This window comes from Stegodyphus dumicola, chromosome 4 (genome assembly GCF_044657685.1).
Source record: "Stegodyphus dumicola isolate Sdum_Otavi_A_Nest chromosome 4, ASM4465768v1".
Taxonomy (NCBI): Eukaryota; Metazoa; Arthropoda; class Arachnida; order Araneae; family Eresidae; genus Stegodyphus; species Stegodyphus dumicola.
Window position 1 is genome coordinate 159,029,793 of NC_140771.1, and position 27,034 is coordinate 159,056,826.

The 27,034-nt window shown below is 32.5% G+C and overlaps 1 protein-coding gene across 3 annotated transcripts in view; it reads left to right on the forward strand.

Annotated features, from left to right (window-relative positions):
* The window catches only part of LOC118203991 (galactose-1-phosphate uridylyltransferase-like), an 85,715-nt gene extending 59,455 nt beyond the window's left edge, over window positions 1-26,260 (forward strand). Inside the window, exons 6-10 of one of the 3 annotated variants that reach the window (XM_085815667.1) lie at window positions 1,929-2,051; window positions 4,654-4,786; window positions 4,986-5,069; window positions 10,082-10,236; window positions 25,471-26,255. In XM_085815667.1, the coding sequence (XP_085671793.1) occupies window positions 1,929-2,051; window positions 4,654-4,786; window positions 4,986-5,069; window positions 10,082-10,236; window positions 25,471-25,740 (765 nt within the window). In that variant the 3' untranslated portion in view covers window positions 25,741-26,255. Of the gene's footprint in view, window positions 1-1,928; window positions 2,052-4,653; window positions 4,787-4,985; window positions 5,070-10,081; window positions 10,237-21,500; window positions 21,839-25,470 lie in introns of those variants that run through there. The other 2 variants (XM_085815668.1, XM_085815669.1) reach the window with 2 other exon arrangements.
* Window positions 26,261-27,034: the final 774 nt, after the last annotated feature.

Here is a 27,034-nt window from a genome sequence, read left to right on the forward strand (position 1 = left end):
TTTTGTCTCAACTCCTAATGACTCTAAACTTCTAATTTGAGTATCAGCTTTGTTAAACAGCCTTCTCAATCCAGCTAAATCATTTATACTTCTAATAATAGGAATTTTAAGTAACTCATTCAAATGTTCTGTATAAGAGTATTCTTGTTATGAAATCTACCTTTTAATATATCCAAAGCAGCATCATAATTTTCTTCTGTTAACACGAAACCACTTATACAGTTAGATGCCATACCTCCTAAATATGACCTTAAATAATTATATTTATCTATCTTTGTAAGATTACTTTTATTATGAATAGCACTTTCAAACTGGTTATAAAATTCTAGCCGAGAAGCAGGATCACCATAATATTTACTGATTATCAATTTAAAAAGTTTAACTGTTTTGGTTTCTCTTCTATATCATCAAAATTAAAAGACTTTTCTCTTCAGTGTTTAATTATTTTAAATCTACTATTATTTAAATTTTTCTATTATTACTATTTCTATTATTTGGGCTCAAAATTCCTTTAAAGTATCTACCTTATTCATAACATTTATCTCGCTAGAATCTTCCATAATAAAAGCTTCAACTTTGTTAACTTAGTTAATGTAGACCTAAGTGCGCTACGCTCCTTTCTCAACTTAGGTAATTCTGACATTTTACAACAATTCAAATTTCAAACAAAACATCAAAACAACTCCTACCTTCACTTCCTGCAAAATTCCACAAATTCCCAAACAAAGCTTGCAATTAAACCTCTAGAATCCACAGCTTCCAAGACCGACTCGTCCTCATTTATTTGATGGCTCCAAAAAATGTGAAGTATGCTTCTTCAAATTTGCTCCACATTTTAAATAAACACATTTAATTACATATTACATAGTAAATACATTTTATACAGGTCTTCACACTACATTCTCAAAATCCATGCCAACTCTCTCTCAAATTGAAACTTTTCTCACACAGTTGAGGGGTGCTATAACACTCTCTATGGGAGATCTCAACAGCTAGGCTGATTAAATGTTATCGTCAAAATGAAAATCACCAAAAGAATTTTTTTAGTCCTTTACATTGTACTAATCCTCAAACAGTTGAATCATAATACAGATTCTGAAGCTAAAGATTCTGTGTAACATGTGGAGTAACACACTGAAAATGCTTCCATATTATCGCACAGAAGCATGGTGGACATTCATTAGGAAAGATGATGTTTATTTTTGGCCATGCTGCATGATATTCATAAATAATGTATACAGCTGACCATCTCATAGAAATGGATCTTTTAAGGTCCACTCCTGCTTTTGTTTTGTAAAATTTCATGGAATTAAATAGTAATATGTTATTAAATTAATAAATAGAATCATCTTCATTTATATTTTTTGTGTTTGGATTTTGATTTATATTTGTATTTCAAATTACCATTTTTGGGGCATCATCTCAGAAATAAATTAATTAGTTATGTGATAAATTGCACACTGCATCAATGCTAAATTGTAATTAATTGAAAGATCTTATTTAAAGAAGGAAAATTATATGTTGAGATAAAGGAAAAACATTAAGGTATTTTATTGAAAAATCCAAAATATAAAATGTTGTACTAAAAATGCCATAAGGTAAAAGGAAAGCAATTTTAAAGCATTGATGCATTTTTAAGGAGGATTCTTAAATGTTCTTTCTAGTTCCTGCTTGTTTTGCATAATATCATCAATTACTAATTGACATAAACAGCTTAATTTGTAACTTGACTGTATGCAAGAACTCTAGATAACAAATTTGATTCATTTTCTTAAAGTTTTTCCTTTGTTAGTATAATCAGCTCATCATGTAGGTATGCATTCATTTCCAAAATGTTTATTTCATATTTGCTTCTCTGGGTGTTGATAAATACTTATTATTCATGTAGTTGCATTATTCATATTATTCATAATAAATTTTTAATGTAGATTTGGGCAAGTTCATTTCTTCCAGATGAACCAAGAATTGAAGACGCCCAACAGCGTAAATATTATGAGAAAAATAATTCTCCACTACTTATTGATTACCTAAATGAAGAAATAAAGAGAAAGGTATCTCAATTATGTATGTGTTTTGAATAATGTTCTCCAGTTTAGTTTGAACATTAATTAATTTTTATAATCATTATTATGCATTATGAAATTAGATATATTTTAATAAAAATTTCAAAGTAAGATTTTAAAATAAAGTGCTATAAGGAATAATGTATAACAAAAAATGTAATCAAAAAGAATTTATAGCAAATTCAACTCATAATAGCATAAATGCTATTATGAGCTTTTCGTATTTTTGGTAAAAATTTGTTTTATAAGTGTAGATTGTAATTAAAAACGTCAGAGGCAATACCTCAAAATATAGTACATTAAAAAGTCTAGTAAAAGAATTTATGGTAAATGCAACTTTGAGCCAAAATAGCTTTCAATACTAAAACAAACAAGTCTTTTAAAACCATATTATCATCTTACATTCTTTTTATATTTAAATTTATTCTAAATACTCAAAAACTGGACAACAAATTACTTGCGTAAATGACAGAATAATAATAATTTTACTGAATGAAACAGGAAGATATAGAACTCTCAATGCTAATTTTCTTGTTTTTACATTTGTAGGTTCATAAATACAATTTGTGATATTATTTAAATATTTTAATAAGCCGATAATAATATGGCAACAGAGATATCTGTTTGAAGGTATAAGGTATTTCTCCTGCCTTTTCAGCATACCTTTCTGGTGTAGTGGTCAGCATGCTCGACGCGTGTTTGAGAGGTCCGTGGTTCGTTTCCCAGTGGGGGCATTGCTCATTTTTCATCTTTCCTTCTCCCCCCCCAAAAAAAACTAATGTTGTCACCCAAAACTAAAAAAAGGTGGTGAATGATGATTCTTCACCACTAGGATTTGGCGATTGGGTCTCCTAAAACCCCAGTCACCCTATAAAATGGGAAGTATTTAAGGTATTTCTCTAAGTATACTGCCTTCTTAGCATGCCTTCACTGTGTAGTGGTCAGCATACTCAACGTGTATTCGAAATGTCCGTGGTTCAAGTCCTGGCGAGGGCATTGCTCATTTTTCATCTCTCCTGCTTCGAAATAACATAATGTTTTTACAGTGGAGCCCGAGCTAAAGAAGTTGTTAGATAATGATTCTCCACCACCAGGATTTGGCGATTGGCTCCCCTAATGCCCAGTCGCCCTTTAAAAGAGGGAGTATTATAAGGTATGTCTCCCACCTTCTTAGCATACCTTCATTGTGTAGTGGTGAGCACACTCGACGCATATTTGAGAGGTCCATGGTTTGAGTCCCGGCGAGGGCATTGCTCACTTTTTCACATCTCCTGCTTTGAATTAACCTAATGTCTCTACAAAGTGTTTATCATAGACTCATGATTTTCAAATGAATGAATAACATATGCATGAGGACTGTGATAATTATGTCAGAGCTTGTAAGGGGTTGGATATGTGATAGCGCTAGTATTCCTTGCCATAATTATGTAAACCAACTTTGTAAGAAAAGGTCGTCAAGAAGAAAGATTTTCCTAAAAAATGAAAAAATTCGTAGAATAGCTATGCATTTTAGTTTTTTTCAATTAAGATGTTGAAAAGAAATAATTTACATGGGAAAACATTAATTTAAAAGTACAGTCAAAAGTCGTTAATCTGGACTCGTCGGGACTTCGGCGATTCCGGATTATAGATCATCAGTTTAAATCTCGTAAGATGGCATGCAGAAATTCTAAAATTTAAAATATGAAACCGTAATTTATGAAATAAGGAACAATTATAATCTAAAGGGTATCAAAATTTACAAAAAAAAAAAAAAAAAAAAAAGCTTAATATTTATTTGTTTACTTTATTAAACATTTCTTTCAATGTAAGTTGTTTAAGTTGCTTCATTTTATATGATAATACTTTCTCTTTAATTCTATAAACAGACATAATTTCTTGTTCAGTTACAAAGTTCTGCTGTTCAAGTCTCGTAATTACTGTGTCGAGAATACCGACTAACTTGTCAATCGAAATTTTTTCGTTTTCACTAAACTCTCTGTCACCTTCTTCATGTCTTTATCCATTTTTTACAGCAATTCCACTTTTTGTTTGACGGACATCGAAACATACTTTCGTTTTGTAGATCCTTTGGGAGCTCCAGCATCGGAAATTCTATTTGACATAATCGAAAGTTCAAGTTTACTTTATAAAATTGCTCTTACAGTCTGCAAAAAATAATAAGCCGCATCCAATTCGAAGATTAAGGAACAACGCAATCATCAACATTAACTGAAATAGATAATTAGATAATTTTAACTTATATCGTCCGTTATACATTAAACGTGCACGCGTAAACACCTATGTGCATGTTTCAACGCGGTGCATGCGCAGAAAGTTTTTAGTTTTGAGGTCCAAATTATAGATTATATCCGAATTAACGACTTTTGACTGTATTGGTTTCAAATGCATTTATGTAAAAATGCTAAAATTTGAAATCATGTCTTTGGTGAAACGGGATTATATATGAATTTTAAACCGACTTTCATATGTTTAAATAAAATGGTTTTAAATTCTGACAATAGTAATTTTTATTAATTATAATTTTTTATTAAGCTTGAACTGCTCATCTGATTGACTGCATGTGTGTATTTGATATTGCTTTTTCCAGGAACGCATTGTACTCTTGAATGAACATTGGGTTGTATTAGTTCCTTATTGGGCTATTTGGCCATATGAAACTATGCTCTTGCCAATTCGTCATGTGCTTAGACTGCCTGATCTTACTTCTGATGAAAAACATTGTAAGTAATGTATAATTCATCATTTATTATTTTAATTATAGATCTTGAAGAAAGTAATTAATCATATATATTTACTCTTGAATTAGGAAATTCTTTTTATTTCAGAGTAAATTTAACATTTTTTGTGATGCAGTAATGTGATTTACTATATCATCTCCATGAATAATAACTGATTTATAAATTTTCTGCTTATTTTCAGCTTTAGCAGATATTATGAAGAAGCTACTAATAAAATATGATAACTTGTTTGAAACTTCTTTTCCTTACTCAATGGGATGGCATGGTATGTTTTATTTTATGTTTGAAAGTTCTGTTTTTCTTTTCTCGCGCTCTCTCTCTTTTTTTGGGGGGGAGGGGAAAGCATGTAAGAACTTCATTTTCTACCTCCTTTTTTATCTTCTTGCTATAGTCCTCCTCCCCAAGTTCTGTTTCTTTGTAATTTTTAATTTGGAAAATTTGTTACCAAAATATTCATTATTTGTTACTTTCTTTATAGGTGCTTCATAATTTCTTTATAGGTACTTTTCTGTTCATAATATAGGTCCCTGTAAACTATTATGAAGTTCCTTCACTGTATGGCTATAAGTGCATTTTAGACCTTAAAATTTGATTATGCTGCTGGCTCTTTCAGCTTTCAACCAGTGTTGCTAAGATGAGTCCAAACAATAGGGCAACAGATAGTAGTATTTTAAGAAGCATTTGCAAAATATGGCAATTATTACCCATATAACTTCAAATTGTTGCAAAGATTACATTTGTCAAAATATGGGTTTCTGTATTCATAAGACCTCAAGGCAGTGCCCATATTTAAGATGGCCCTCCTATAAACATCTTTTAAATTCCTTTAAATCTTTTAATTTTTGTAAATCATTAACCCCTTCGTGCCGACTGTCACGTCTACGTGCCAGCAACGAACACACTCACCTACCGGCCGATACGCAGGCGTGACTACTCGAAATGCGAGAAGCTTGACTCACATACACGTGTTTTTGATTATATAAACAAACGGGGAACTGAATGTTTCCGAATGGCGTGATTTATGATGTCTCTTTAAATCGCACTTTATTCGCACGTGGTAGTTGTTTATTGTAAGTAGAAGTTTTATATGCGCTAAAGCGTTGAGTATTTCGGTTTACAATTCAGTTTTTAGAAAATAATTATATCTTGTTAGACATGAATTCTTTCTGTTTTTACCGTTGCAATGTCAAAGTGTCGAAAATGTTTAACAGAGCATGAAATAGCAGAAATTATGCAAAATATTTCAGATATTGATTCTGAAAGATTAACTGAAAGACATTTTCCAAAACTTTGTTCAGAAGAGACTGATAAGAAAATGAGAGGACGATGCTTCGTTTGTTCACATTCCCAGAAAAATCCTCCAAAACGGCAAATGAGTTATTACGAGTTCAAGGAATGTAACGTAGGACTGTGTGTAGATCCCTGTTTTCAAATTTTTCATACGAAAAGAGAATTTTAAGTAATATATTTAGTTTTCAGATGTATAATGTTAAAAGTCATAAAATGGTGAGTAATTAAAATAAAATGTGTAAAATATGCATTTAAACAAGAAATAAGGTAATTAAAGTATATATATAAAAATATCTATAAAGCATAAGCCGTTTAAATACTCTACAGAGCATTATTAAACAATGCGTTGATACTTCGGAAATTTCATCGATTTAGGCTTAGTAGCAAAAAAGCCCCCAGCCCTGGAGAGATGCTCGCGGAAGACACTGTCGGCCTCGGCGATATGCGCGCGTTTTCGCTACCCGGCTCGAAGGGTTTAACATTTACACTCTTAATCTCAATATATGAATGTTGGAGGTAAATTAAAATTAATTTTTTTATAAGCAGAAAGGTTCGGAAGGATAACTATGAGAGCATTTAATGAAGCAGTTGTAATGAAGTGCTATTATCAACAGCTTCAGTGAGTATTACTTTTGCTCAATTTTACACTTTGCTAGATGTTGTTTACATGTATAAAACACTGTTACCAAATTTTAGTTTCAAAAGAACAGCCAAATGCTATATTGGAATGAAAGAAGGAAGTCGAACAGAATAATATATTTCTTATTGAAAGACTGATCGATATGTGTGTGAAGTTTAGAAAAAAAATTTTAGGGAAGAATGATAATAATATACTTCCTTAAAACTGTAATAAATTTGTTCTTCTGCAGCTTCATTGCCTAATCAGCTGAAGATTTTCAAAAAATGAGAGGGGTTTAAACTTTTCTTCTCAATTCTTGGGTGTAAGGGAAAGGTTTTTCATACCTTGCTTTTAAATATATCTTGACGTTATTGCACTATAAAAGATGGTGAAATGTATTAATGTTGTTTATTCTCCCATCAATAAAATTCCGAGTTCCATACTCAAGGACCCCATTCCAAATATGAATTTCCTGGGGTATTTACAGGATTCCTTGCCAGTAAGATTTAATTTGCATTCGTCAAACTAAGAGAGCCTTAAAATTTTGCATTTAGAAACATGTTGCATATGTTAGAAAAAAGAAAACAGAAGTTTTCTGTTGCCCACTTGGTCCGAAAATCATACTTTCAATTCTTCTGCTGCCAAAATTATTCAAAAACATCTTCCATTGGTGAATTGGATTTTCTAGAGGCATTTCACACTCAAAAAAAATCTTTCTGTTCTAGTTAATGACACTAATTCCAATCCATCTTTGCCTTCAGCCTTTAAGGAATTGTGTTTTAGTTCTCGTTTCAGTCTAATTAGGCGTAGAGGAGTACGCAAGTAAAATTTTGTAAAGATTATTACTTATCATTTTAATTCTGTGGGTGTGCCCAAGTGGCACACTGATTGAATAGAGCTTAAAAAAGAGTGCTGAAACGAACATTGTTGTCAATGAACTGACCGATGACATGCAGAGAAACAAATAATACAGACTCTCAGTTGTCCTAGATTATCGGTGAGCCCGGCCTGGGCACACCTAGGGTTCGCCGTTTGATTTTAGGCAAGATTTCAAGGTAGAAATTTAAAACTAATATAGAATAAGGAGATTAGTATACAGCAACAGGGAAATTTCTCTTCAAACAATTCCTTTTATACCCTAAAAAAATCTGGAAGATTTCTTTGAAAAATGAGGGTCTTAAAAAACTAAACATGGCTAAAATATATGGACTGGTTTTGTGTTGAGCTGCCATCTACTATAAATAAAGAAGGTTCAGAGTAACCTATAAATCCTTTTTCATTCAATTTTTCTGTGTGTACAAAAGGAAATTTTTAGGTGTGTCCAGACCAGACACACTGTGCCACAAAGGGTTAAAAAAGTCCTTCATTTTCGAAAAAGATGGAAATCAGGTGCCAAATTGGAGGTATGAGAGAGATGCTCAAAAACATCTTATGTGAATTGCTGCATTTTTTGTTTTGTCATTGCAGTTGTATGGATTCAGCATTTTCCTGGTTAAAAAATATCTTAACAGACAACAATCCATCCCTCTTTTGGATGGCACATAAAAGCCATTGAAGAATCTTATAATAGGCTACTAATACTGTTGTCTGCCTACTTGCCATGAATTTAAGAAGTTGTAGACCTTTGCAGTCCCAAAAGTGTTTTGTACAAAATCTGTATCTCATCTCCTATTACAGTGGGGTTTAAAAAATATGTCACCATCTTCATGATATCAAGTAAGAAACTAAAAGGCTGCTCCCATCTGTTTGTCTTGAGGATTTTTATTAAATGTCTAAATATCCAGCAAGTATTCATTTTCTTACACCTTAGGTGATCTATGATCACTTTGTGTATCAGAATTCTCAAAATTTCTGGGAAATAATCATGTAAAGATGGCCAGGATGAACTGTTCACAAATTTTTTTGTCCATTATTTTTAATTTTAGTAATGAGTGATGGCTAACCATTGTGCTTGTTTGTCTCTCTTTCATTGAATATGATGCACTAATTTCTTACATTCTGCCCATCACCGTAAATTCGTTTGTTTTGCCAAAAATTTCAGTAGACTGAACATTTTATGCATTTCAGATTTCGTACTTGAAGGGTCATTTTGAACTAGCAATGCAAATGTGATAGCTCAGCAATGAGATTTTGCTCAGACTGACTAGCGGAGGCAGATGGTGAAATGCCGACAAGTGGTCATGCAGGAGCATGGTGCACAATTGTTCTTCACTTTCTGGGCAAGCATTACAAAGGGAAAATTATTATGTTAGACTAAACCTAATTTCTATTAAACACAATTTGTTTAACCATCCTCTGTGGCTGAAGACATCTTGTCTTTGCACTTAACTGGAAGTCTAGAAATCTAAGAACACAGATAAGGTGTAAAAATTAACTAAACTTTTATTAATGCTGCATCACCTAGATGCAAGTAAAATATAACTAAATTTATCCACTGCTACTTGTGAGATATCAGAAAAGCCATTATTTAGTTCTAAAGTACTAGCAAGTACAAGACATTCGTCAGAGCCTAGGTAACAAACGGATGGGCAGCTCAGAAAATATATTCTATTCCTGATGCATTACCAAAGCTTTCTCTCTCTGTAAATTATACATTCACTTACTGTTTATGCTTCATCTGATTTGCATTCTAATGAGTCTAATGAGAAGAAACAGAGGTTACAGGAAAGAAGTAATGCAAAAATAATATATTCTGTGAAATTAACCTAACATATAAAGTAGGAAATGCCTACATTAAAACTAATCTATTCTTACTTATGACTGAAAAGGACACTAAACAGTGGGAGTTCAGCTTTTCTTTAAATTTCAGCAATTGAGTTTCTTACTTTCCAAATGAGTAACATGAATATGAATTAGTTTCCGCAAGTACATCTTTTCCCAAAAACATCCTTCCACTTAGACTAGCAATGACAAACCTTTTTAGCTTGGCATGTCAAAATTTTGGAAAACCCTAGCTTAACTCTGGTGCCGTGTCACATATAGAATCATCCATCTGCTGCAAATGCACTCAAATACACCTGAAGTAAGCACACCACATGTTGACAATGGCAGGGCTGTTGCAAGAGACAAGTGTTTTTGTATTATGCAATTGTCTGCATCAAAAGGTCTGAAAATATGTGATACGTGTCATCCAAAATGGATTCATGTGTCATAGGTTTGTCATCACTGACTTAAGCTTGATGTCACTTGTCATCACTTGACATGTAAGCTCTGTGGTAATCAACTAAACAAACAAAAGTCATTTATTATTTATGGAGCAGTTTCCACTGTTACAAGTAAAATTAATTGAAACTTAATTTTTTACCTTTTGAAATTATTTGCATTAAAAAAGTACTGTTACTTATTAATCCGGAAATGCTGTCATGTAGGTGCTCCTACAGGAGATATGGGTAAAAGTGACTTAGCATATTGGCAGCTTCATGCGTCATATTATCCACCACTACTACGTTCAGCTACAATTAAAAAGTTTATGGTTGGATATGAAATGTTAGCTCAACCTCAGAGAGACCTTACTGCTGAACAGGTTTGTTTCAAATTTCTGTTTGTAGTTTTATAAATGTTTGAGTTCCTCTACCATAAAAATAGGATATTATAAAACTTGAGGGAAAATATTTATTATTTAGAAATGATTTAAAATGTAGTAATGATGCATCTAAAAATGTTTGTGTTTCATTTCTAATTAAAATATAAAGTTATTTTTAAAATCCATGTCTTGTTAAAAAAGGTTGAAACAGAGGGTCCAATTTTTTTATTATTTTTTTAATTTTATGTATTATGAGTTATTTTAATATTAAAAGAGAAGTACTGAAACTATATATTTTCATTTGCTGTCTGTTTAAATCAATACTTATTGAGTCAGTAATGGAAAGGAGATAATCAACTTAAAACATTTCTGTTTTCAAAATGGAAGAATATTGTTTGGTGGAAATAGAAACATATTGCAATTCATTATATTCAAAATATAAAAGTGTTTATCATTTTTATAAACTTTCCAGAAAACATTATTTTTATATGATAATATTAACATTTTCCCATCAGTTGAAGATTTATTTTCTTATGATATTTAAAGCTCATATTTTCATAATTGCTAAAAATTATACATAGTATACTTTGATGTCATTAGAATTGTACAAATTGCTTTAATTTTTTACTATTCATATAAAATTCTAACATTAAATTACTATTCATTGTAGGTAGTGTGGCAAATGAATATTTTTAAAAAAGTAAAAGCTATAGACTTTACATTGATATAAATACATTACTTGAAATACATTAAAATTGCTACATGAAGGCAGCATGCAGCAAATGCCAAATTTGCATGAGAGGTACTACATGCTGGAATATGCAAATGATTAGCATTCTTCCGCATATGCAGAAAGCAGGTATGATTATTGATGTCTAATTTGTGTGTAAATTGGAACACTGCACTGAGGGTTTCTTGTTTGGAAATTGCTTTCAAACATTGATTATTTGTGTAAAGGCCATGTTATGCCTCATGTAAGAAGGAAAAACTCCTACCAGCTTATGTCAGAATTGACTGCAGCAGGATCGGGGCTATTCAGGACTATGATTTATCATTCTGTGACATTGCTGCTCATGTTTGTCAGGATCCCATGAGCGTCAGCTGAATATGGAACTGATGAGACCAGGAGGGCTATATTGAATGTCATGCAGGATCTCAGTGTCCCAGAGCCACTAACGTCTGAGAGGACAGACTTGCTGCACTCTCGGCCTCACAATATCATAAAGCCACATCACAAACACCGAGTCGGGAACTTCTCATGTGCAGAATGACAAGTGCCATGGACATTGCGACAATTTCTACAGTGCCATGGATTGTGGCACTGTAGAAATTGTCACCATTGTGGCCACCATTGTTGCAGCTTCCTTTGATGCTGCAGCAGAGAGTGTTTACAGTGGTGAACAATGATACTGGACACAGAATTGGAACTGGTTCTGTGTACAGTATCATCATAGACATATCATGTATGAAGGCATCGATGAGGATGAATGTTATCAGCTTGAATTTATCATCATCACATGGGCCCAACATCTGATGTGCTTCTCTGACAAACCAATTAGATTACACATTTTGGTCAGTTCTTGTTCATATGGTAGGTAATGTGGACAACTGCCATTCCATTTCTGTTGTGCTAAGGCCTGTGCCCTATCTTTAAGGCCTGCATGTTGCCATCTTTCAATAAAATAATGAACAAAAGCATGTTGTCTCTGCTGTTTTGACTCTCTTCAGTACTGTGGATGTTCAAGTTGCCCTGGCCAGCACTTTCAATTTGGGAATATAATCATTATTACTAATATTGCACTTTAAATTATTCTGAATTTTTATTTTAATTTTGAGTATTAGGATCTTTCTGTTTATGTTATGAGAAGTAACATTTAAATAAAATATGAAAAAATCCATATACAATACAAAGTCTTTAATCTGGAATGATCTATAATCTGGACCTCAAAGCTACAAACTTTATGCACATCGTCCAGAGAAGAGATACTATTTATAGAAAAGAGATGTTTTAAAGGAATATACATAAATTTATTACATATTAAGTGTTTTTAATCATTAAATTAAGAAATTTTAATGAACTTTACTGATTTCGATCAACCAGGGGCCTTCTCAAGATCACATGACTTCTCCTCTAACTGCCTCCACGCCAGCATAGGACAAGACGAAGAACATCTTTCGTTCTTATTTTACATACTCATGAACTCGCATTTTGAACTTTCGCCTCATGCGACGATGTACTAGAAGTACATCTTTGATTTCATTTAAAACCAAGCAAATGTTTAAATAGTTATAATTTTCAGAATACTGGTTAGAACTCTTTGTAGTTAATGCCAGCTGTAAAGATAAGATCCAAGATCCATAGAGGAGAGAATTAAAGAGAAAGTATGAGCACAAAAAATGAAGCAACTTAAACAACTTACATTGAAAAAAGTGTTTAATAAAGTAAACAAATAAATATTAATTTTTTTTTAAAATTTTGATACCCTTTAGATCATAATTGCTCTTTATTTCATAAATTACAGTTTCCTATTTTTAATTTTATAATTTCTGCATGCTATCGTACCAGATTTAAATTGATAATCTATAATCCGGAAAAACCCCTAATCTGGAATCGCTGAAGTCCCGACGAGTCCGGATTAAAGACTTTGTACTGTACTTAGATTTCATAGGAATTTTTTCTAAAGTTAGGCCTGATTACAAAATACACTTTGGCACTCAATGACAAGTGCTCCTAGGTCACAGACACATGGGGAAATTTGTTCTGTCAGTGTTGGGAGCAAAGAAGTTAATGAGGTCTAGAATTGAGTTGAAGCCACATAGAATGAAGTAACCACATCTGTGATCTGAGCTGAGTTCGCCTTAGATGCCCAGCTGGATTACAGCCATTGTTGCTGCCAGAGGTAGCAGTTCTGTATACCATATTTAGCATGCTGTGTACCACAAACCACCTGCAAATTCAATCATGTTTCTTCCTTCCATTACATGCAGTATATATACAGTAAATAAGATTGTGCTATTTGCTTTCCTTCCTTGTGTAGCAATTTTAACAGAGTGCATGCAATGATTGCATAATGTAAGGGAAGATTTTCAAATGTCTGTTTTTGGCATGTCTTCAGGAATAAATAACACTGCCAAAATTCTTTAGATAGTTTCACTTATTTTATCTTATTTATTTATTTTAAAGCTTTCCATCTAGAGGCAATTTTAATTTAGCTAAAAGAAAACATATCCAGAGAATAAGGTGAATAGTTCACTTTACACTCTTCTTTTCAGACTAGACATTATTGTATATCACTGACCAGTGTAGAGGTGTGTTATCATCCAGTATCATTTGAATCAATTTTTTCGACCGGATGATGCAAAGTGTAACATTAACAATAGTCATTTTATTTTCAGTGTTAAAAATTATCTGTTCTGCCATGTAATACAATTTTTCAATATACAATGCAAGACTTATCTGCTTTAAAATGATTTTAAAAAAAGTTTTTATTATTTAATTGTCACTCTATTTCTATTTTGTATGTGTGCTGTATAAACTAGCTGGAATAGACTTATTAAATCACAAATAATAAAAAAGTAAGTAAATATATTGTAAAATCCAAATTCAGTGTATATTATTGCTGTAAATTTTGAGCCACTGTTTTAAACTTCAGTTACATCTTCGTAATAGGATCTGACTCAATAATGTAGTCATTTAGAAAAATCTCCATTTAGAAAATTGTCATTTAGAAAAATTGAATTCCTTTCTGTCTTGTAAAATTTGGCTAAACATCTTCCAGTTCTGCTTCTTCTCTAATACTTCCTTTTCACTCTGAGCTATGATAAAATCTTCTGTGTACTCCAGTGTTCTTAATTTCTATTAATAATGCTGTTATGGCAAAAATTTCCTTTTGTAGTTTTTTCTATTGTCTTACAACTTCCATTTTGAACTCTCCTCTGAATCCACACTCCACTGGAGTTCTTCCCTCAGTTAATATTTTTGGATGTTATTTGAATCAACAAGCATTTATTGTGAAAGTATCTCATGTTTAAAAATTCTTCATATTGATGAGACAGTTTATGTTTAAATAATTGAGTTTTCTAACTCAGTCTCACTGTTCACTTTGATTGTTGTTCATGTTTTTCAATAGGTATTACAACATTCTTTGCACAGAGTAAGCTTATATAGCTGTGAATGTGTATGCATCTAATAGTTATGCAATTGAGATGTATTAGGTGATGAAAACAGGATTTAGTTCTCATTTGACTTGATTTCAAGAAATTACAGCATTGCAATCAAAATAGAGCAATTAAAGAACCTTAAAGAATATTTAAAGCTTAAATGGAAAGCCATTTCTGAAACAAAATTGTTCTTGAAACATTTACACTGTGGTTAAGATTTTCCCTTCCCTGTAAAAAATTAGTGAGTGTTCCTTGTCTTTTACTTCTCTCATTTCATGTCTTTTACTTCAATACTCATAGGTCCTGATCATCCACCCATTCATGTTCAGTCAGAACAACAAGCTAATTTTTAAAATTTCTGTCCGATTCCTTTTGACTTAGATAACTATTCCTTTTTTCTCTACAATGTATTTTTCTGTCTATACTGTGGTGTAGTGTTAATGCTTCAACGGTGTGATGTTGAACTCCAATGAAAACGCTAATGTCTGAACATCACATGAAAATTTTATTGAACGCCCAAAAAAATGGCTACATACAATACAGAAGAGAAAAACCTAAATCTTTTCCTTAAAATCAAATTCTATACATTTTATGTGCAAGAGCAATTCGTGGCTCTCGAGCTTGCGTTTTTAACATTGCCAATGATTTAATTATTTTAATAAAGACTATTTTAACAACGATTGAAAACATATTTGTAAGTTAAAAAATAATAATTTTTAGCTTATGCTCACGAGACATCCTTGTCCATATAAATCTTCAGTCTCTTCTTTTATGTGACCTTATCACAACTCCTTCCCTCATAAAGAAATTTTTCTTGACTATGGAAGGAAAAATTCTAAATACAATTCACTGCTTTCAAAACACAAGTGGTAACCATTTAAGTGATAATAGAGAAGCCAGTTACATTACCCTGCACTTATTTCTAGATAACATAACTGCATAAATACAACAAAAATAATTTAAACTACTCCTAATGTCTGCCTTATACAAAACATATTCCTCAAATTTTACTCACTGTTAATACTTAAGATAAAACATTTAATTCTAACAATTTTTTTGAAAATGAAACACACAATGCAAACAATTTTGAATCTACACAAAAATAATTCCAAAACTCTACAAAAATCATTTTCACCCATTTTCATTACTTTTTACCTTACTTTGTGATATTCAGTCACTAGACTATAGCACGACTCAAGCCATCCGCATTACCGTGTAATTTGCCTGGCCTATGAACAATTTCAAAGTTGTACTGTTGGAGACACAATGCCCAGCGAGTCAAACGAGATTTGATCCCATCATTTTGTTTAAAAAAGTCAACGGATTATGATCCGTCTGGATCTTGAATTTTTGTCTGTCTAAGTAATGACTTAGTTTCTTCAGTCCATAAATAATGGCTGTTAGTTCTCTTTCAATGGTGCTATAATTTCGCTCCGCTTTAGTAAACTTTTTGCTAAGATACAGTATAAGGTCCTCCCCATCCTGAATTTGAGACAACACAATACCCGCACCATATAAGCTGGCATCTATCTGCACAATAAATTCTTTAGAATAATCTGGTGCAAATAAAACCGGATTGAAAGCCTCGTCGCACTCTTTTGTCCAAATCACTTTTTCTTTTTTGTTTTTCTCCTTCAAAGCATCTGTCAAAGGTGCCGCAATACGGGCGTAGTCTTTTATGTATCTTGCATAGTAGCCCACAGTACCAAGGTAGCTACGTATCTGTGTTTTAGTAGTGGGGATCGGAAAATCTCTGATTGCTTGAATCTTGGCCTCACTAGACGACCGTTTCCCAGACCCTACTTCATGACCCAGAAATTTGACGTGGTCTTGTGCGAATTTGCATTTTGAGGGCTTAACAGTCAATTTAGCCTCATGAAGGCTACCTAAAACCACATCCAAATCCTTCATATGCCTGTCCCAAGTCGGCGAAAAGACTGCGATGTCGTCAATATACGGTAGAACAAAATTGTCCAGCCCTCCTAAAACTTGAGCGATCAATTTACAAAAATAGAAAGGCGCATTTAAAAGCCCAAACATCATTTTCTTCGGGATGAAAGATCCAAAAGGCGTCACAAATGCGGCATACCTCCGTTCACGCTCCGTGAGTGGTATCTGGAAGTATTCTTTGGTTAGATCCATGATTGTGATAAATGGAGCTGTGCTGACTTTTTCTACCACTTCTTCAATATTGGGAAGAGGGAAAAATTCGGTCGTAGTTTTTGAATTTAATTTTCTGTAGTCTATACAAGGACGAGGATCTTTACCTGGGACCTCTACTAAGATCATAGGCGAATCATAATCAGATTGCCCGACTTCTATGACTCCTAACTCAAGCAACCGCCTAATTTCCTCTTTTAGGATGTTGATGTGTCTCGCCGACATTCGGTAAGGCCTGACTCTAACCGGAGTCTCATCCAACAATTTAATATCCATTTCGACCAAAAACGTACAGCCGGGGTCAGACGAAAACACCGCTCCATACTTCCTTATAACTTCTTGGAATTTTCCTATTTCTTCTGAAGCTCTTTCTTCTAGCTTACTATTTCCAACTATTTTCGAAAAATCTACCTGAGTTGGATCAGCCAAGGGATAAGGAATATCCACTTCTCCCTCAATATCTTCCATGACCTCCTCCATCACAAGATTCACAAACTCGGGCCGCTGATAATAAGGTTTCATCAAATTTACGTGATAAATGGTGTCACTGCTACGCTTACCCGGAATCTCTACCGTATAAATGGTTTCGGAAATCACATTAGTTACTTTACCTGGCTCTATCCAGTTCACAGCCATTTTGTGTGGTTTAGACGTGGCTAAAACAAGCATGAGATCTCCGACCTTAAACCTTCTCGTAACAGCGTTGCGATCATACCAGAGTTTCCTTTTAATCTGACACTCTTTCATCCTCTCTACAGCCAGCTCCTGACACTTCTTTAATCTGTCTATTAAGTCTAGAACATACTCGACCACAGTGGGGTCTGAACTTTCTTCCTCTAGCCAGTTTTCATACACAATCGTTTGAGGCATTCTCAATTTTTTTCCATGTACTAACTCGCAGGGACTAAAACCTGTGCTCTCATGGCTAACAGTTCTGAGGGCGAACAAAGCACATGGCAAACATTCTTCCCAGCTTTCCAAGCACAAAGCCTTCAATACCCTTCCCGCTTTCCAAGCACAAAGCCTTCAATACCCTTTTCAAGGTGGAATGCAACCTTTCAACAGAATTGCTTTGAGGGTGACACACAGAAGAATGATACACCTTAATTCCGAACTTACTAAAAAACTCAGATGTAAGTTCACTAGTAAACAACGATCTACCCAAATCACACTGAATTTCCTTAGGGTAACCTGATCTAGAAAAGATTTGTATCAAGGCTTGAATCACACATTTAGAGTTTAAATTCTGTACAGGAATGGCATCTGGATATTCGGAAGCAACACAAATAGACGTAATTAAGTATTTATTTTCCAAGAACTAGGGATCAGAGGTCCTACTGCATCAATATTTAATCTGCTAAACACTTCTGATATAACAGGCACAATCTTCATAGAGGCTTTCTTTTTATCCTTATTGTGACCTACACGCTGACAAATATCGCACGTCCTCACAAATTCTTCAATTTCCTGGTAGCAATTAGGCCAGAAATAGTGTGTCAAAACTCTATCCTTGGTTTTTGTTACCCCTAAATGACCAGAGATTTCTTCGTGGCATAACTTCAAGATCCCTTTCCTAAAAACAAGAGGCACACACAGCTGATGCTTATCTCCCCCTTTTTTAGAACCTGCCACTCTGAATAGTCTTTCCTTGACTATTATAAACTCTTTCTCATTTTCACTTTCCCCTTTCTTCCACAGGGTCGCTAAACTAGCGCAAGTTTTTTGTGCTTTCAAGAATTCTGCTGGCGAAACATCCGCAAGGATAGACCTTTCTTCTAAACTGATGTCTGCAATTTTAATTGCCTCCTCTGTATTACTGGTTAACTTCCTTTCTTCCGAATGCTCATTATTGACGGCCCTTTCACTTTCTATCTCTTTCTTTTCTTCCGATCTGGAATCTAAGTCTTTTGCACTCGCTCTCTCTAGACTCCTGCGCGCATGCGCCTGAATACGAGTCTCCACAGCAGTCAAGAGAAACGGTCGTTCCCTAATTTCCTCAATCAACTGTGCAGTTTTATTTCCTAACAAATAGTACTCTTTATCTAACTCTACCGGAGTAACCGCTGCCTTTGTGGTGACCACACCAAAATCACCTTCAATGGGGTGACTTTCGCCAAAGGTAAACATTTACATTCTGTGTCCAAAGGCTGTTTCACCCATACAGTTTCCCTAATAAGCCAGTAGTATTAATCCAAGTACTATTACACAGATCTATACCAGCTCCAGTATCTCTCAGATATTCTCTCTCTATCCCATTAAATACCGCTTTCTTGAAGTATGGCTCAAAACATTTTCCTAAACTCTCCGTTCCTAGATTATTCAGCAGATTAGCCTTATTCTTTTCCAGCGATGGACAGTTAGGTCGGATATGTCCGTCCTTTCCACATTGGTAACACCTTATTTTCCGCTGTTTCTCGAAACCTGCTTCATTGAAAACTTGCTTTTTTTTAGGAGCCTCCACTTTTCTATGCTCCTTTGATTTAATTCTTTGATGACCACTACTTTTCTGATTATAACTACAGTTAGAATTTACATACCGCTCTCTATCTTTCTCAAATGGTTTCTTTAACCCCGCTCTTTGTTCTAACTTCCTCGTATCTCTTCGCAAAGCCTCATACTTGTCGCATTTCTCTGCTCAAATGGAAGCTGTTTTAAATTCTTCCCAATTGTCTAAGTAGTGCTCTCTTATTTCTAGAGGGACTCGCCGCTTAATTTACTCAGTGAGCATAAGTTCCTTAAGACTTTCAAAATCTTGAACTTCTACTGAATCCAATTAATTCTCTAAATACTCTCAATTCATACACTAAATCCACCCATAACATTCCTTTTTTTCTAGAATGTTCTTCAAATTTTGTTTTTAGTACCCAAGAACTAAGCTTGAATCTCTGCATGAGTAATTTCTTAACATGCTGATAATCATCCCCTTTATCCGCTGGTTCTTTCACTATTAACTGGGCTACATCGTGAGGTAATAAAGGAATTAATTGCGAGACCCAATCAATCTCATTAATGTTTTCTTTTTGAGCTTGTTTCTCAAATAGCATAAAGAATAATGAAATATCTATATTACTCGGTTCAAAACGCGGTACTAGATCTTTCAAATTAACCTTTTTTTCTCTAGATTGTTCAACTTTCGAAACCGTGGAAGCTAGACTATTAGTCTGAGTCACATTCATCAGTTTTAACCTTTCCAATTTAAAAACTCACTCCCGTTCCGCTCTCTCTTGTTCACGTTCCCGCTCTGCTTCTTGTTCGGCTATTTCTTCTGCTTTTCTCTGCTCAGCCGCAGCCCAAATTCTTGCCGCGTATTCTTTTGCAGCTTCTTCTTCACAGTCTTCGGCATTTAGAATAGCCTGCCTCATTTTTCTTACTCTATTTACCTGAGACACATTTGTTTCAAACTCTTCCGCTAACTCCAATAGCAGAGCTTTAGTAAATTTCCTCATAAACTCACCCATTGTGAAAAATTAAAGAAAAATAACCTACCCCGAAATACAATAACACAAAAACAACAACAGGTCTATCTCTCCAAAACTGAATAATTCCCTAACAATTCTGAACACAAATTGCCTTACAACACTTAATGATAATACCTACGCCTACATACAAAGCGTATATAAAAAAATGCTAATTAAGAGACAACCTTTTCCTGCTCTATATCAACTATATAAATATTAACCTCTAACTCTGGGCTGATTTAAAACTAAATTTTTCTAAAGCATACCGTTACAATACTTCATACAATTTAAACAGTTACTAAAACAATAGAACAAACAATTTAATTTCAATTAGCAACAGTAATCACAAGCTTAACTTTCAATAACCACCAGAAAACTTTTGATCCCCAAAAACAGAACTATATCCAAAATAACCTAGTCTCGAATAACTGGCATAACTTCTCCAAAATCACAAAAATGGTACTCGCCAATTTTGAAGACGCCTTCGATTGACTATTCAGGCTTGGATATTCTTCCGGGAAATTTCACAATTTTGCGGCACTAGATCACGCTTCCTCCGGCGTTCCCTTCTGACACACTGTCATATGTCACTGAAGAGGCTTCACCACACGAACTGTCCTTGCACGCAAAATTAGATCATTCTTGAAGAGAAGAAAGTCTTGACTGTTAACATAAAACTCAAGTTCACAGGTGAAAAAGTCCATTCTTAAATTTACTCTCAGGAACAATCCCTAAAAGCTGCCACCAACTTTTAATATTTACTGCTGTGGTGTAGTGTTAATGCTTCAACGGTGTGATGTTGAACTCCAATGAAAACGCTAATGATGGAACATCACATAAAAATTTTACTGAACGCAAAAAAAAAAAAAAAAAAAAAAAAAAAAAAAAAAGGCTACATACAATACAGAAGAGAAAAATCTAAATCTTTTCCTTAAAATCAAATTCTATACATTTTACGTGCAAGAGCAATTCGTGGCTCTCGAGCTTGCGTTTTTAATATTGCCAACTATTTAATTATTTTAATAAAGACTATTTTAACAACTATTGAAAAAAATAATAATTTTCAGCTTATGCTCACGAGACATCCTTGTCCATATAAATCTTCAGTCTCTTCTTTTATGTGACCTTATCGCAATACCTTGTATGTTACTTCCAGAAATAAAGTTTCTAATCATATGCAAATAACACAAAGAATAAAAATACATAGGTAACTACTGTAGATTTCGTGCCTTTTAGTATATGAAAATAATTATTAGATTAGAAAACAAAAATTTTTAAATGAAGGAAATAAATAATAAAAAACATTAAGCTCATAATCAGTTAAAAGCTACCATTTTTTATTTGGAGAGAGGATGTATACTATACCATAATTTATATGTTTTTACATAAGGCCAAAATTAAATATATTATAGTCATTGTTTAATTTCATATAAGCATATTAGTATGCTACTTTCCTTTAATAACATTGTAATTTTCTTTTAATAGGCTGCTGAGAAATTGAGACTTTTGTCTGAAGAACATTATAAACTTCAAAATTAATCTTATAGTAGATTAGTATGGAAATCTATCTATTTATACAAATATAATATAATTTTGTTATTGAAATAATAATGAAAATAACTTATTCCTATTTATATTTGGTATACAATATCAAATATCATAGTTTTGTAATATTTCATTAGTTGTTAATTTTATGTGATGCTTTTTCTGAATTGCATATGAATTGAAAAATCTTTTATTATAAATTATTGGTTTATAAAATAAATTATATGATTCTAAATTTGAAATCTTTTCAAATTCAGAATTTTTTTTCATACTGTTTAGCTGTGGGCTCATTTCATTTGTAATTTTTGAATATCTCTTTTTTTTTTTTTTTTTTTTTTTTTTCAAATACAGTTTATGAATTTGTGGAATAAATGAGACAAAATTTATATTAAAATGATTAAAAACACCAATTATTAAAATGTAATTTCTTTTATTTCTAACCCATTAATTTATAGAATGCTAAAATTCCAATTTATTGATGTATATAGTATATGCTGGAGCTATTGCATATTGAAATATTATTTATCTGAGAATTAATATTTTTTTTTGAAACATAAAAATTTACAGTTTCTTTATTACAATTTAAAAAATAGTTATTTGTTATTCATAACAATATAGTATTAAATAAGCTAGTATATCAAAATAACTTCCAGTTTGTTTCAAGGCAATTTTAAACTAGATTATTATTTTGATTTTTCTTATTAATTTTTACATAAGTGAATATAAAAATATCTAATATGACTTTATATAGCTTCTGTTGTTTAGAATCATAGGGCAAAATTTTTAATCATATGATATGTTTAATTATTTTACTTGATATCATATTTCGCCCCCTTTAGTCCCCGTCCTCTCCTGTCCGCAAAAATACCCCCCAGCGTTCGTCTGTTTTTCATAGTGTGTAATGTTTTTTTTCTCTGTACATCATAACTTTGCATACGTGACTTTCGTAGTGGATGAATGTCAATTAATATTAAGTAAAATTATAAGGAAATAAAGCATAATGGAAAAATAATAATATCTCTGCTTATTTCTAACAGCAGGATAATTTGATAACATCTGATTGAGGCAGTCCACTCCTCCCATTTTGTTGTTTTAATCTTTTACAATTATTGGGTTTTTTACAGTTCTTTTCTGTGTTCCAACATCAATGATCGAGTTATTATGGACTGTACTCATCAAACGTATATCCTTCTTGTCTTTCCAATTCACAACCTCATTTTTTCTCTTTATCTGCTGAGTAGACGTTGAAGCCATCTCTCACTGTCTATCTTATGTAAAATGGCACGAATATTCATAAAACCCAAAACCAGGGCAAATTCAATTAGAAATAGAATGCCTAATTAGTGCTGCCCTCCAGGAGGTATTAGAACAAACAAAAATAAAAACTCAAACAAGTAAACATTTAAAAGTTTTAAAATGTAGAAGAACGCTTGAAGCACATTATGGCCGCCCTGTGAAAGTTTCACTTGAACATGCTAGACACGTTATGGACGACAAAGAGGTTAAAAAAGTAGTTCAAATCAAAATTTTAATTTCCAGTCTTGATAATCTAATAACTTAATTTTAAGTTATTTTGCATCATCACTTTAAAGAAAATGAAATACCAAACTGCATGGATTTAGTGAAATTATATTAAAGGTTTCAGATCCTGATGATATGCATATTTATTACATGTTGGAAAAGAATTTTAAACATAACTAACATGAATGGCATATAAATAGAACATCACAAAAAGAAGAATAGTAACAATTCATCAAAAGCTAAAAACATAGTTACAGTTTTTTTGCTAGTTACAGTTTTAAATATTCCAACTATTGTACCTTAAATGTCATAATTTAAATTTAAATAAATATTTTTAAACAACTCTACCAGCTGACTTTCAGTAGATGTATATTTTAAATTGATATTATAAAATTTTATCATTGCACTAAGATATTTCAGTTTAATTTCTAAGGATTTTCTACAATGATTTTCATTTAATACAACTATTATAGCTGACTGATTATCATGTAAAAATATGGACAGGTATTTCATTACAACTGAAAATTTCTTTTTATTGTAATATAAGATAGTGAGTGACATCTCTTAGAGCTGATATTTCTGCTAATTCAGAATAATGTCTGAAAAAAAAAAAACTCACTGTATTCAAACTCTGGTAGTGCTAATTTTGGTAATAAGAGATGTCTTACTGGGCTCAGTCGTTCATTTTAAATGTATTCAAAAGTCAGTTGCTATAAATTTAAGCATTTAGATATTTCAAATTAGTTCCTAGCAATTGAATCACGGTTTGAACTTCTAACTCATTAGAATCTGAAATTAAAAGATTATCAATATTTGAAAAAAAAATAACATACCAAATAATGATTACTAGAGCAGTTAAAGCAACAAAAATCAACATCATAATCTTAAATTTGTAGGACTAGTTTCAAAGATTTAAATGTAGAACTTTTGTTTTCAGCTGCAGAAGCACAAATTAAAGTGCAATCATTTACACTTCTGCAGCTGAATGAGAAGTTCTATGTTAAAACCTTCAAAACTATTTGAGAATTTATGATTATTTCACTGATTCATGTTGCTTTAATCCTTCCAGTAATCATCAATATGTAGAATCATATTATTTCAGAGGTTTGGATACATTTTGAAAACATACAAAATTTTGGTTGAAGTACAAAATTGGAGAATCTTTTGAACCACTGCCTAAGAGCCTGCTTTAACCATTTGACACGCAGTGGTCACGCCTTGAAACCACCAATTTTCGAGTTTTTTTCTCCTCTTCTTCCGAAATTTTTGAGTGAAAATCAATTTATTACTAATCTTTTTCCTCTAAATAACACAAAATGACTGCAGAATCATACGTGTTTAAGTCTTAGTATTTCAAATCGGCTGCCTTTTAAAATTTGTTTTCAATCAGAAAAAATAACTTCCTTTTATTAATATAAACAACTTTAAATTTCAAAAGGTATTCATCGCACATCATGATTTCTATCGTGAACAATAAAAAATTGCAATAATTAAACTGCACATATAAAAAATACCTATTGATTATGGCTTCAGGGTGCGACCACTGCGCCACTAGAGCTTTGTGTCACAATACAGTCAAACACCAAAAATCCACTGACCTGAAATCCACATTGCCTCTCAAAATATAAACATTTAGTTTATAGGTTCTGGAAACCGCAACATGGAGTATGAAATATCGAAGAAAAAGTACTTACTGGATAATGACATCATAATTACCGAATAATAATGAGTCATAACAGAAATACCAAATTATTGACATCATGATAAGAGTTTCTTTTCCCTCCAATTTGCATCGAGGTAAAAAAGCAGATGACATTTTGTGAATAAATTAAGAATATTTTTAATTTCAGCGCTTTTTAATACAATGACAGATAAGAAATGCACTCGTGATTTTACTGCTTGCAATGTTGAAAAACGTAAACACGTTGCATTGACGGTAAATAAAAAAGCAGGAAATTCTGCTAAAGATGGAGGTAGGTGCTTCTGCTCGGTTTATAGCAGAATCTTATGGAATTGCCACATGGACTGTGTATGATATACAGAACAATAAAGAAAAGCTGTTGAAATGTTACAGCAGCAGTGATTCTAACACCGGAATCCAAAACCGGAAATCTTTACATGAGGCTAAATTGGCAAACCTCGATGCTGTCTTGTACAAGGGGTTCAGGCAGCGGCGAAGTGATGGGTTACCTATTTCAGGAGTACTCCTGAGAGAATAGGAAAAGAGATTCATGCTGATTTAAAAATAGAGGAGCTTATGTAAATGGACAATATAATATAATTAGTTTATATATATAATAATAATTTAATGCATATAATTAATTATTGTATTAATGTATATAATTTAATTAAATGTGTCTAATATGCCATATTTATTTTGCACTTTTAGTCTGAATATTATCTTTTCTGTGCTGAAATCCGCAAAATCCTAAAATCTGCACAACCTCTGGTCCCAAGAGTTGCGGATTCTGGACTTCTACTATACTCGCAATCCTCTAGAACAGGGGTGGCGAACCTGCGGCTCTTTGAAAGATTACTTGTAGCTCTCGATAAATGTACCCCAGTTCCCTTTTCATTTTTGTGTTATTATATTTTAAAAAATTATTATCGTTCCGTATGTATTTCAAAATGCCTTTTAAATTACAGACAACAAATATGAAAGACTAAGTGCAACATTGTAACAAATTTAATTTCCATCCATTGTATCTTGATTTTTTTCTCAATCCATACGAAATTAACATAATTCAAGATGAGTTTTCCATTTCCAATATAATTATGACCCAAAAAGCATCTGGAGAATTAGAATTAATAGAGATGCAAGAAGATCAAGCTGTACAATTAAAATATAAATCTACGCCGATTACTGAATTTTGGAAATTTGTGCCAGAATCAAAGTATCCTGAATTTAAAAAGGCGGCTTTTTGAATTATTTCAATATTTGAAACAACGTACTTATGTGAATCATTTTATTCCACTTTAAAATTCGTAAAATCCAAACACCGATCAGTATTAACTAACCAGCATCTCAAAGAATTGCTGAGAAGTGCTGTCACCAATTATTCAAATTTTAAAGAAATATCAAGAGAAATAAAATAAATGTTTTTAATTTTTAATATTTAAATTCAATATACATATTTTGTACTGTTATTTATATGTTTTCAATAAATATAATTTTGTAAAAAAAATTTTAATACCTTTTTTTGCATACCTTTTAATTGCGGCTCGCAAAAAATTTCAAATTTAGAAAAATGCCTCGGACTAGCAAGGAGCTTGGCCACCCCTGCTCTAGAGGCTCGGTGGTCACGCCTTGAAACCAGTGCTCTTCATAATGACGTTTGCTTGGTTTTCAAATAGGAATGTTTATTTTTATCCGGATATAGATAAGGGGCTTTGAAACTACAGAGTTATTTTATTACTAAACAGTACATGCACCTTCCCAGTGAAAAGGTCTTTCTTTTCCAGAGATTTTTTTCTGATCTCAACAAACTTGCTTCCCAAGCTAGTATTGTGATTTTATAAATTATTTGGTGTGGTTTAAATTTAATGTAAATAATAATAATTAAAATATTAAATTAATATTAAATATTAATAATAATTAATATTAAATTTAATGTAAATAATAATAATAATTAAAATTAGAAATCTCGTAAAAGTTTTATTTAAAATAAAAACATTTTCTAAATATTTTGGGACAAAATACGAGTAAAATAAATATGAGTGGGAAACGAATGATCCATACTAAACCAAAAAGAACAAGCCCTTCCCCATTAACATAAAAAAAACCACAAATTTCATGTGCCAGATGGAAAGGAACTAAATAACGCTGGACATATACCAGTGAAATTTAGAAGATCCAGGCAAGTGTACATTTTGTAGCACAAGGAAGAAACCTCAAAGAACAAGATAAATATGCAAAATATGCAGTGTGGGTCCATGCACGTACCAAAAAGACA